At 37.3% G+C, this 13656-nt stretch overlaps 1 protein-coding gene across 6 annotated transcripts in view; it reads left to right on the forward strand.

Annotated features, from left to right (window-relative positions):
• The window catches only part of BMAL1 (basic helix-loop-helix ARNT like 1), a 90290-nt gene that overhangs the window by 64605 nt on the left and 12029 nt on the right, over positions 1–13656 (forward strand). For 5 of the 6 annotated variants that reach the window (XM_051965752.1, XM_051965753.1, XM_051965750.1 and 2 more), the window contains 6 exons: positions 768–860; positions 3650–3767; positions 9457–9606; positions 10342–10588; positions 11913–12019; positions 13200–13350. In XM_051965752.1, the coding sequence (XP_051821712.1) occupies positions 768–860; positions 3650–3767; positions 9457–9606; positions 10342–10588; positions 11913–12019; positions 13200–13350 (866 nt within the window). The remainder of the gene's footprint in view (positions 1–767; positions 861–3649; positions 3768–9456; positions 9607–10341; positions 10589–11912; positions 12020–13199; positions 13351–13656) is intronic. The other variant, XM_051965754.1, reaches the window with a different exon arrangement.

Here is a 13656-nt window from a genome sequence, read left to right on the forward strand (position 1 = left end):
TAAATAAAATTTTCCCCTTCTTATCTCAGATTACAGTGGGACATAGCAATCAATTAGTTGCAGGATTACTTATTTATGATACAGAATACATGGGATTTGATGGAAAAAGCATGACCTCTACAAGCCTTCATCTAATGCAGGGATGGGGAATGAGTGGCCCATGGCCCATACAAGGCCTGCAAAATCATTTGTTAAAGCAACCGTGGCTAATGATGAGCTGAAAGCTAGGTAGAACAATCTCCCACTGCTTGGACTCTATAAGTTGAGACTTTTATATGGCTTACAAATGATGTTATAAATATCCAAAAGGCCCTTGGCAGAAAAAAGGTTCCCCAGCCCTGATCTCTAATAGGAAATTACTTTGAGTATATAGCCTCCTGATTTATGGTGGGGCTTACCATCATTATTTCAAATTTAGACTTGTAGGTTACAATGTAGGATGTGTGTGTGTGTGTGTGTGTGTGTGTGTGTGTGTGTATGTGTGTATGTGTATGTGAGAGAGAGAGAGAGAGAGAAACACGAGAAATAGAACTTGAAAGAACATGTGTATGCCTTGGAAAAGAGGATAGTGCCAGAGAAGACTTGTTTCATGTATATAGAGTTTAAATTTATAGATTTTTTAGATTTCTGTTCTCATGCATGTATAATTTTAGTGAAAATATTTGTTTTGGGGCTTCATATAAAATGAGTATTTGATTCCATTTCAAAATTACTGAGAATCTTATTTTGTGAATGTGCTAATTTGACAATCCATTTTTCCTAATTAGGCGGCAGATGGATTTCTCTTTGTCGTTGGATGTGACAGAGGAAAGATACTATTTGTTTCGGAGTCTGTTTTTAAAATTCTCAACTATAGCCAGGTACTGTTCATATTCTTGTTGATGAGCAACTTTAAAGCTGTCATAATTATGGTGATAACCTATAAAGTTCAACTCTTTTCCACAATAATTGTAGTGTACAAGCCACATATAAAATGTTTTGACTTTTTACTAATATCTTCTCTCTGCAAATTGCTGCTTCTCTTAGGATAAGTTAATTAAACCTGGGGATCTGTGAAAGTGCATTTTTCCATAGGAATGTGTGATTCTTCTCATTAGTGAATCATTTCTTTTTTTACTATAAAATAAACAGTTTGTTTCCATGTTGGGGATAAGGAAACATAAGGCGAAAGGAGGAAAAACTGAATATGAAAATCACAGAATGCACATGCACGTGCTTGGAACAACATGGCATTAATCAGTGAATGAATAGGAAGAGTACAGAATATTGAATCTGAGGATTTGTGTTATAGCCTGTGTGGGTAGAGCCTTATTGCCTGTGTGACCATGGGCAAATTTTTTAACCTTTCTGAAGCTTAGTTAGTTTCTTTTTTTCTTTCTTTGTAAAACTGAGGGAATTGATTGAAGTGTTCATGTTTGTTGGAATTAATTTAAAAAGAACATTGATTTAAATTTTAAAAGGTGATCTCTAATGTCCTATGCATCTTTGAATGTAGTGATCCTTATGAGCTTTCCTTTATAGTAAGATTTTTACATGCAGAAAATTGCAGGGTTATAATCCAAATCTAGAAAACAATAATTTTTGTATTTTTATCTAACTTTTTGGAAGTGTGTTCACATGCAATATATCATATATCCTCACAATAATTCCTAGATATATATAAGATTTATTATCATAACAGTTTAGTACCCTAAAAAGAAAAACCTAGAATGTTATAGAATGTTATCATTCTATAAGAAATGATCAGCAGGATGATTAAATCCTGGAGAGGCTTACATAAACTGAAGCTAAGTGAAATGACTAGAACTAAGAGAACACCGTACATGGCAACAAGTTCATATGTTGTTCATTTCTGATGAATGTGGCTCTTTTCAATACTGAGGTGATTCAGGCCAATTCCAATGGTCTTATGATGGAGAGGGCTATTTGCATCCAGAGAAAGACTTTGGGGGTTGTGTGGTTCACAACATAGTATCTTTTTGTTGTTGTTTGCTTGCATTTTGTTTTCTTTCTTTTTCCTTTTTGATCTGATTTTTTTGTGTAGCATGATAATTGTGGAAATATTGGATTACTTGCCATCTATGGGAGGAGAGTGTGGGGAAGGGAAGGAAAAAAAAAAAAAACACAAAGTTTTGCAAGGGTGAATGTTGGAAACTATCTATGCATGTGTTTTGAAAATAAAAAACTTTATATATGTATAAACCTAGACCAAGAGAGATTACTTAACTTCTCAAATATCACACAGACAGTGACTAAACTAATAGAGTGAGATCTTGTACTCAGGTCTCCTGACTTCCAGTTCTATGCTTGCCATCAAAAGGGAAAAAAAATGGCAGAAATTCAAAAAAGGACGTATATCACATGGCTGCTCCAATAAAGCCCTTCTCCAGTTTTTTTACTTTGACATGAAAATGACTTTAATTTTTGAACTTGTGCCAGTGAACTTTAAAGTATGGAAGCCTTCATGTACTAGTGAAGAAAGGACCAGCCTATCAAACTGAAAACCAACTGAAGTCTTGGGGGGACAACAACTCATCATAAATGGATGTTGATCAGCATTATATCAATGAAATCCTGAATCTTTGGAAATAATTAGAATTACTTGGAATTTAGGAGTAATTGTGTTATACTGCCTCAGCTTAATATAAACCATTTTTGTAAGAATACTACCTTCCCATTCAGGATTTTTGTGATTTATTTTTTGATTCTTTTATTATAAGAATTATATAATAGCTGCTTATGTCACTCTCCTACCCAGAAGCTTACTTCTATGGTAAAAGGGAAACTCCTCACGCTAATGCTTAAGAATCTCTGCCATCTGGTTCCCACCTTTCTTTGTAGCCTTACTTCATATAGCTGTCATTTGTAGGCTGCATTCCAAGCCCAATTGCACTCCTGGCTAGGTCCCGAACTTGAACTTGAACTTGATGCTCCCTCATCTTTGCCTTTCAAAATTCTTGCCATAAGAATAATTTGCATTTGTTAGGTTTTCTAATATTTGCAAAGGATTCCATGTAACAAAGTTTAGAAGATAGACAGTGTAATTAATTTGTCTTATTATTGTTATTATTATTATTATCATCATCATCATCCCCATTTTCAGATGAATTTTGGGGATTTGGGGAAATGAAGTAATTTGTCTTTGATCATATCATTAGTAATGTTGGAGCATTTCCAACCCAGAGTCTTCCCTCCAATGAATTCCCTCCCTCCTATGCCTAGAACAGTGCCTTACATATAGTACGTGCTCAGCAAATGTTTATTGAATTTAATTATAATGGTTTCTAACTATAAGACATATGGCATTTGCTCCTTAAAACAACTCTGGGAAATAAGTGGCATCAATATAATCTCCATTTGACAGATGAGAAAACTGTACTTTAGAGAAAGTGGGTGATTTGGCACCAAGTCACCCTTCTCGTAAATGATGGAGCCAAATTCATGTCTGGGTTTTTTCCATTAATACTTTGTTGGCTTGATACAAAGAGATATTATATATTCTGAAGAGATTTTTTAACTGGAAAATTTAGGGAGTTCTTATATTTAAACTATATGACAAAATGTACAGATTTAGTAATGTTTATTTGATGATTTCTATTCAAGATGCTATTTATATTTAACATCAGTTTTTAACATTTCATATCTACAGAATGATCTAATTGGTCAGAGTTTGTTTGACTACCTACATCCTAAAGATATTGCCAAAGTTAAGGAACAACTGTCTTCTTCAGATACTGCTCCAAGAGAAAGACTAATAGATGCAAAAAGTGAGTAATACTATTTTCATTATTTTATTCCATGCTCGCCGCAGTCTGTGTTTTCATTGGAGTGGGTAGTTCTCCATTGGAGTAGGTTGCAATCTCTTTATGCCTTAGTAGAAAGGATGAATTGGTGTATCTGAAAAAGAAATCCATCCTTTGGTAGGCAGCCAATGAGATGTGATGAACATCTTGGAGATTAATGGCCTGGTTCTTGGAAAACACACATAGAAGCCCATCCTTAGCCCCCAATCACCACCTTTCCAGTTTGGTGTAGGGTTTCCTAGAGTATGTGCTTCACTGGCACAAGCTATTAAGAACCTAAGGTTGCTTCTAGGCCATGATGAGGCACAAAAGCTGTTGGAGGAAGACAAATAAAAATCTTGTATTTAGAAAACCCTTGTGAAGACAACGCTCATCTGGATTTACAGTAAACAGATGGTACAAGTGTTATTGTTCCCATTTTATAGACTAGGAAATGGATAGAGAGTTTGAGTGACTTAGGGATGCCAAGATGCGGCTGAGTCCAGGCTTTGGATTCAGAAGTGTTTGAGGCAGACTGTGATGCCTATCAAATAATGACTCACTCCTCCCACACAGAGCCTTTCTGTAGCAGACTTAGAGAAAAGAAGTCATGTTCTTTATAGAATTCCTCCAGATCCTTTCAACTAAGTTAGTATTTACCTTGATATTTCATTACTTAATTGTGATGGTATACACTGACTGGGAAGATAGTAAATGTGGTTCAGGGTGAAGAAAGGCTTCAGAAGTTTTATAGTGTATCTTCTTCATTTTGAAAGCTGCACTACATGGCTTTTTTTTTTTTTTTTAATGAATGTCCTTGGTTTTTATATCTCATGTATTTCCCAAAGCGTCTCTCCTCCCATTACTTTCCACCTAGAGCCATCCCTTAAAACAAAGAATTTTTTAAAAAGAAAATAACCATTAGAAAATAAATTGTTGAAGAACATGGAAGTAATTTTAGGGACTTCTTTCTGTGTATTGTCACTTCATCCAATAGTTTGAACAAAGGTTGAAATCAATCTTAAATAAAAATATGAGAAGACACCGGGTATAATTTTACATCTGCTCCCATCTGATATGCTTAATATGCTGTCTACTCTGAAAAATAGGAAATGGACAAAGTTAGACTTCATCTCTATTACCATTTGTTTGATCAATGAAAAACAGTTACTTTAATGAAGAGGCCAAAAGAGTTTGGAAGGAGGCTCAGCCAACAAACACTCAATTTCCTTGTCAAGCAAAAAAACCCTGGCAGCCAGAGCCAAAAGCAGTTTAGAGTATAGGCTCATTTTTAAAATATTATGGATGAAAGATTATGAGCCATGATATTTCAAAAAACAATGAAAGGGCGAATGAGCTGTTAAGGACCTTGGTATGAGGCTTTTGCAAGTCATATCAACCTGATAAGCTTTTTTATGTGAAATTTCAAGGAAAACAACAAGTAGTGAAATAGGAAAGCAGTTTGACCTTGCTAAATACATACAAAAGAAGCCCATACAAGAAATAACTTTTAAAGGCATTCAAGAATCTGCTGAAGACATCCCAAAGAGATGAAGTTCCAAAAGAAAAAATATCCAGTAATAATTATCCCTTTCCCCAAAAAGGGGAATGAAGAAGACCAGCAACTACAAACCCTTATTATAATGCCTACTTTCTTATCTCTCAAAAGCCTTTGAGAAAATCTATACAGTATGATGATATCCTTTTTTTAGAATATGAGAACGATAAACTTTTGGAAAATTTGCCCAGATCTTTTGTTTTTATATCAGTCATTTTTTAATATATGCCTCACATAACGTACTTTATTAAAACAAGGAAAAACATCTAAACATAAACGAGGATATAGTGTTGATATAATGACCCCATCTGAAAATATAATCAACATGTTTTCCTGTTTTTTTAAGCAGACCATTTTATATGCTTGCAAATACCATAGCAACCTTTTTTTCCCTTCTAACTTGGGAGAACGTTTTTCTTGATAGAGAAAACAAAATTTTTTTAAAGGGTTGATTAGTACTGCCTTCATTCCATTGCATGTTATTATTACCTTATTCTCTTCACAATAAGCAGTCATCTTAATATCTTTTTTGATTTTTTTTAATCTTTTGCTTACCTTCACTTTGGCTTTTTTTGTGACTTGGTAACTTATTGAGAAGGAGGCATAGCTGTGGTTTTTATACTCTACTAGTACTTTGGATGGTATTTTGTGCCATCCCTCCCTGCCATCTCTACCCCTTTTGAGACTAAGGATTAATGGAAATCTGTCCTTTATCTTCACATACAAATTATTTGAGCAGGATAAATGATTTTGGTCAAGTGCTTTAAACGCTAGAATGAAAGCAATTGCATTTTATTTTACTTTGTACTTCCAAAGATTTTTATGGCAAAGAGAAAATTGAAAAGTTAATTTTGCTTCCTTTTTTTATTTCTGACTTTGAGTTAGTAATTATGGATACCAAAATTGAAAAGATCACATAAATAAAATCTATTTTCTTTTAATATCTTCATTTTTTATGCTTGAGATGACAGATTATAAAGAGAATAATAGAACAATCTCACATCTGTAAGGTATTTTAATACCCTGAAAAGCCTTATTCTCCAGTTATCCTTCTTGATTTCTACTTCTTTTATTTATTTTTACACTATTCAAGTAAATAATCATTCATTTATTTATTTGTTCATTCCTTTGATTGTTTATTTACTTCCACATTGTCCTTTCCACCTGGATTTAAAATCTTCTTCTTAGCGCTTTTTCTCTTGTCTACAGATCCATTTGTATTCCAAGATCTTTTGATTTTTCCTTTACAAAAGACTTTGTAAATACTCATTTCTTCCTTTTCATTTCTAACACAACCCTGGGTTCAGCTCATCAGCACTTCAAACCTGGACAACTGCAGTAGCCTTCTGCTTGACTTACTTGCGTCTTATCTTTTCCTCACTCCGGTCCATCAGGCAGATGGTTGATAATTTCCATTACATAAGTTGCTGAAATGGTTTTTAAACTGAATCATATGGATCTTAAAAATATTTCAGTGGTTCCCCTTTGCTTGTAGGCTAAAGTTCAAACTCCTCCTAATACCTACCTACCTCTTCCTGTCTTAACTCTTACTGCTTCTACTAGTTTTCTCCCTTTGTTCTCCAAATAGGCCTTATATTTCCCCATATTTGTATCTCTTCTTATGCTGCTACCGGTCTTCCACTTTCCCTCCTCCCTCCCCCAACCTCTTTATCCAAATTATCAAATTTTCTAGAGAATGTCTTATTTGATCTTTTACAGCACAGAAAATTGAGGTTCAGAGAATGAAAAGAAATTGCCTGAGATCACACAGCAGTGAGGATCTTTTGATTTATAGGTCCAAGCACTTTTGCCTTAGCACTGAACTCTATGCCAAGATTTATCTCCCTGCTACCCTATTGGGAAGGGGCCTTTCCTTCTGAATAACACTTATTCCATCAATAAGTTGGCAGCTAATATGAGCCAAGTCAGCAAGCATGTAGTCAAGATCTACTCTGCACGAGGCATTGTGCTAAACACTGGGGATACAGAGAAAGGCAGTAACAGCCCCTGCCTTCAAATAGTTCCATGGTCTAATGGGGAAGACTGTAGACAGACAACTAACTGTATATGGATGATGTAGATGGGATAAAGGACAGAGAATCTCCAAGAGAAGGAGTGGCTTTAGGGCCTGCTTTCAGAAGGTGGGATCATATTATTAGTTCCTTTTTTTCATGTGTCACTGTCCTTTCTAGAATGTGAGCCCCTTAAGAGCAAAGGGTTATGAATTTTCTTTCTTGTATCCTCCATATTTCTGAAGATTGTGTTAAGCAAAAATAAAAGTTATTTAAAAACCAGTTGACAAGAAAACACCCTGCATTTATTCTCAAGTCTTGGCAGTAGGAAAAAATAAGTAATAGGATTTTTGTTTTCAAAAAGTTATATGTTTTGCCCAAAGTTATTTCTTTGGTCCATCAACAAGCATTTAGTAAATATCTGCTATGTCTCATGCACTAACTGTGTGAAGTACTGGAGATAACAAAGACAAATGTGAAATACTCCCTGAGTGTGTGCACGCATTGCATTTGTAAAATAAGTAGAAGGTAGTCAGATGTGGTTATTTGTGGGAAGAGTGGAAGAGGACAGGCAGCTGAGAGCATTAGGGAAAAGCCTCACTAGAAAAAGGGGCAGTTGCGAGAAGGGAGTGTAGTGCCTGCCATGGGACAGTCGGGACAAAGACACAGATAGGAGAAAAAGTACCAGCTTAGAACCTGCTTGACTGGAGCAGAATGTGTAAAGGCAGCAGTAATGTCACTCAATCACTCAGTAAGCATGCATTATGTGCCAGGCCCTGTGCTAAATGCTGAGGATATAGGGAAAGTTGAAGGTAGTTCCCACTCTCAGAGAGATCGGGCTAATGGAGGACTAATGAGGCGTAATGAGAGATGTCAGACTGAAAGGATAATTCTAAAGCCAAATAGAGATGTTTGTATTTGATTTCAAAGTAATAGGGAGCCTGTGGAATTTGTTGAATAATGGAGTAACATGAGCAGATCTATGCTTTAGGAAAACCAGCTTGGCAGCAACATGTACAGTGGGTTGGAGTGAGGAGAGGCTAAAGGTAGAAGCTTCAGTTGTAATATGTATGAGCCTGAAGTAGGTGGTGACCACATGGGGGAAAGATGGGACAGATTCTAGAGACGTCATACAAGGATAAATAAAAACATTTGTATTTCTTTTGGCTGGGAGAGGGAGGCAAAGAATAGCCATTACAAAAGCATAGTTATAGAAGAAGGAAAAGTAGAGTAGGATAGCCATACCATGAATATGTGGAAAGGAGTAATCTGTAAAAAGACTGAAAAAAAAATAGAAAAAGGCTTGATTTGGAAGAATTTTACATGTCAAATTCAGAAGCCCCAATTTTTTATAGTAGATCATAAATAATTCTTAGCTCATAATAAGGAGGGTGACATGGTCAAGCCTATTCTTAAGGAAAATTACTTTGGTCATTGAAGATGGATTTGGAGTAGTGAGAGACTTGAAGAAGCAATCCAGTTATTGCTGTTGCATTCAATACTGTTGCAGTAGTTTGTAAGCATCATCCTAAGGATCTGAACTAGGGTGGTAGCTGTGAGATCATTAAACTCATTGGCACAGAGGAGTCACTAAGTAAAAATAGAGAACAGCAATGGACTGAAGACAGAGCCTTGGAATACACCCACAGGTAGCATAGGTGCTGAGTTATCACGAGAGGTAGAGATGGAGCAGTCAAGTCTACGATGGACAAAATCTCAGAGGGGAGAAAGTATCCAGAAATTTCGGTGTTAGGTGCCATGGAGAGGTGGAGAGGGATGAGAATCAAGAAGAGACCAGACTTGACAGTCAAGGGATCATTGGTAATTCTGGCGAGAGCAGTTGCAGTTGAGTGCGAGGGGGGAAGCCAGATTGCAAAGGATTAAAAAGTGGAAGGAGCATAAGTAGAAGTGACTCCAGATAGCTTAGAGTTTGTGCCAGCCTTGGTGCCCCACGACCTGTTGTTCTGCTCTGTGTTCCTTCCAAACAACAATTCACGGAGGAGCCAATGGATTAGATGGACCTAAGATTCCTTCCCAAACAGAGATTCTGTGATTCTGTAAATGAGACTTTCTAGTGGTTACATTCTTATGTATTTCTTTACAGCTGGACTTCCAGTTAAGACAGATATAACCCCTGGGCCATCAAGACTATGTTCTGGTGCCAGACGTTCATTCTTCTGTAGGATGAAATGTAATAGGCCTTCAGTTAAAGTTGAAGAGAAAGATTTCCCTTCAACCTGTTCAAAGAAAAAAGGTAACATTTGATCAGCTTTTCAGAAATGGTACACAGGGTGGGAATGTTCACTTGGAAATGGAGTGAAATGTGAAGTTTTTAAGTAGTTTTCCTATCAGCAGAAGACTTACTTTAATGGATCAGTTATCATCAGCCAAATCAGTAGATGGCATGATGATGTCCACTACTCTGCTCTTCTTGGGATTCATGGGTACTTCACATGACTAGTTGGAAGGGAGTAGGTGAGGAACCTGGAGAACGGCTCAGAGGTGTTGACCAAGCCCCGTAATTATCAGCTTTAAAATGGAGTATCCAAAAGAGCCTCTACTACTACTATGCTAGACTAGTTTTTAGAGCACATTTCACAAAAATCACAAAGTGAATTCTTTTTTGTTCCTTATTCATGCAATTCAGCAAGTCTTCCTGCAGGTGGGAATGTCCCCTATTTGTAATGAGGTTTAAAAAAAAAAAAAAAATGAGGAAGCAGTAACAGAACAACTGACATTTGGATTTGGGCCAACACAGAGAAAAGGAAATGCTCTTACTTTCTGGGGTTTTTCCTCTTTGGCTCTGTCCTCAGGAGCTCCTATAGAACCAGCCTCTTTGCTCATGAGGCCCTGATGTGCAAGGGCACCTAGGGAAACAATTCTTTTGATTCTCCTTCCCTGACCCAAATGCTGTAAGGATGACTACTACATAGGCGATCTCTGAGCCCCAAAGGCTGTGTTGACACCAACTGTGGTCTTTGTTCTCTAGCAGACCGAAAAAGCTTCTGCACCATCCATAGCACGGGATATTTAAAAAGCTGGCCACCCACAAAAATGGGCCTGGATGAGGACAATGAACCAGATAATGAAGGCTGTAACCTCAGCTGCCTTGTAGCAATTGGACGGTTACATTCTCATGTCGTTCCACAGCCAGTGAATGGGGAAATCAGGGTGAAATCTACAGAATATGTTTCTCGCCATGCAATTGATGGGAAATTTGTTTTTGTGGACCAGAGGTAAGAACCTCCTTGTAACACTGAAGTAAAAAATGGTGACAGAAAATATGCACTTGGTAAAACTAAGCTAATTCAACCATTTGCCTTTTCCTAAGCATGAGGAAAATTAGGAAAAAAAAGTTTTATATGATGATGATTTTTGATACTCAAAAATGATACTCATCAACAGTTACTAAAAATGTTGATTATTAAATAATTTTTCTGTGTCATTCATAAATACATGTGGACACATTTATTTGATGATTATAGTTAAATGTGGTTTCCATAGTAATTCCTAGCACACCTCAGAAAAACCCAGCAGCTTGGAACCTTGGAACTAATAAGCATAGCATTGCCTCCTCAAATTTTCCTAGGGTTCTTTATATGGATCTCTTCTTTTTTGCTTCCACTACTCCCTACCTTGTATTTTATTTATATCTTAATAGATACACTAAGCTCCTTGAGAATAGGAACTTTTTTTTTTTTTGGTTTTAGTATCTCCCATCCTTGCTCATAATCATGGTAATAAATAAAAGAATAAAGAAAGAAAGAAAGAATAAATAATGGTAATAAATACCATTCAAATAATAAAGAATAAATAAATGGTCATAAATACCATTCTGAAGTGAACATCTGAACTAGAAAGGCTCTTAAGAAATTCATCTAATTCAAGCCCTTTACAGAGTAGAAAACTGAGGGCTGATTAGGGAAAATGACTTGCCCAGAGTCATTCAGGGAGTTAGAGATGGAGCTGACCTTCAACTCAGGTCACTACCCCAAAGGCTAAACTCCTCTGGCTGCTTCTTTGTAAGCTTTATTAGGCAGCTGCCAAAAAGGGCCTGTAAAATCCAAAATCCTTTGATTTCCTTTCAATGCTTTTTTCCTTCTACTATATGCTTAGGAAAGTATTCACCTTCAGAGTTATGCCACTGAAGACAGCTATTGGATTGATGCAAGAGAAGATTTATATAATTTGTGTTTGAATTTAATGTTACCAAGGTCTAAAAAAATTGAATCTTTAGACCAATATTTGGACTTTATGAAGATCTGTCTTTTAACTTGTATGAATACTACTGTAATGTTCTTAAAATATTTTAAATAAATTAAATATTTAAATATTAAATATTTTAAAGACTTTTCCTTTCCTCCTGTTTATATGCCCTTTGAGAGCTTTTAAAATCTTTGCTTAAAGCTGAAGAAAACATTTATGTATGAAGCTGTTTGGGGAAAATCAGCATGGCTTTTATTTCTGCAGCATCCTGTTCTTGCATCAGGAGACTCCTATGAAGGGGGGGACACTTCAACCTCTGAACTCACTTTGCCTTTTTCCAAATGTCATTTTTAGGGCAACAGCAATTCTGGCGTATTTACCCCAAGAACTTCTAGGTACTTCGTGTTATGAATATTTTCACCAAGATGACATAGGGCACCTTGCAGAATGTCATAGGCAAGGTAAGCTCTCCAGTGTGGACTTAATTCTAGAAACAAACAAAATCAGATCACGTATTCTCAGGATAAAATGTTTTCTAAGCAGTACAAGGTATTTACTTTGGGAAGCAGGGCTCCCAGGCTAGGATCCATTTGCAGGACTGTGTAGTCCTGTTCCAGCACTCATCCTCCCTTGAGGCCCTCTTTGGGGCATGGACCCCTGCAATGGGGCATTTGGGAACTTCAGGCTCTGATAGGTCCTGCCAGATTGGAAAGACTTAGGCATGATGATTATTAATAATTATAGCAGTAGCTAGCATGTATGCTGACTACATTTAGATGCCAAAGTGACATGACAGTGCCAGGCACCCTGCTGGGCATTTCATTGGTGTAGTCTCATTTGATCCTCACAACAGTGCTGGGAGAGAGATGCTGATACTCTCATTTTACAAATGAGGAAGCTGAGGCAGATGGAGGGTAAATGGCTTTGTCTATTTCTATCCTGCTGAGTGTCTGGGGCTGGATTTGAGCTTAAGACTTGCTCACTGCAGCTTATCGTTCTGTGGTAGCCCCTGATAAATGTGCCACTTAACCAGCTTCACCAGGTTCATAGGATTAGAGTTGGCCACCTGGTGCCATGTTCTCCTCAGTGTCTCATGAAGAGAGTCACTGACTTGACGTGAGATGGGATGTTGGAGGCCCGAAGGCCCCAGGGGAGACCGTCGCCACCCTCTGTGAAGCCCCACAGTTCAATGGGTCCAGAATAGCTACTGCAGGCCTGCACTGTCCCAGAAAAAAAAAGGCTTAAAGAAGCACAGGTTTTCCTTGGACATCATCCAAACTAATCCCCCATTTGGAACAGGAGTCACTGAGCTTGAGAGAGGGGGAAAACAGCTTGGCCCAGAAGTCTGTGCTGCCCTGTGCTGCCCCTGCCCTCCTCCAATGGAGGTAAAGCAGATCACGGGTGTTTAGCTTTGGTAGGTTCTGGGAAATAGTCATGGATTTAGAGTTCAACGGAAACACTGTCCTCTAAAGCTGATGAAGGAGCACAATTCTCCCATGAAGCTTTTACTGCCTAGTGCCATAAACTTAACAAATGACAATGTTCCATACGATCCTTGGTTGCCTTGGTAATCTTTATGGCATTTTCTCTTCATGCCAGGTTGAGGAAACAGCAATGTTCATATTCTCTTTACATTTTCAGTTTTACAGACAAGAGAAAAAATTACAACTAATTGCTATAAATTTAAAATCAAAGATGGTTCTTTCATCACATTGAGAAGTCGCTGGTTCAGTTTCATGAACCCTTGGACGAAGGAGGTAGAATATATTGTCTCAACCAACACTGTCGTATCGTAAGTGTTCCCTTTTTATCAACTGTGCCCTTTTTTCAGAAAATGAAAATGGCCCTGATTTGACTTTGCCTATTGGGATGGGACCCCAAGATTTGTCAACCAAACTCATGCGGGAATGAAAAGAAAGGCAGTAGGGAGAGGGAATAAACATTTAGATAGCGCTGCTTCTTATGTTCCAGGCCCTGTGCTAACAACCCTGTGAAGCAGATTTCATCTCATGCTCTCCCTTCTCTCTCCTCTCCCTGTCCCAGTTTGTATAATGCAATAGGAGGTAACTAAATTGGTCTTCATTTAAAGCACAAAGAT

Source organism: Antechinus flavipes, chromosome 6 (genome assembly GCF_016432865.1).
Source record: "Antechinus flavipes isolate AdamAnt ecotype Samford, QLD, Australia chromosome 6, AdamAnt_v2, whole genome shotgun sequence".
Classification (NCBI taxonomy): Eukaryota; Metazoa; Chordata; class Mammalia; order Dasyuromorphia; family Dasyuridae; genus Antechinus; species Antechinus flavipes.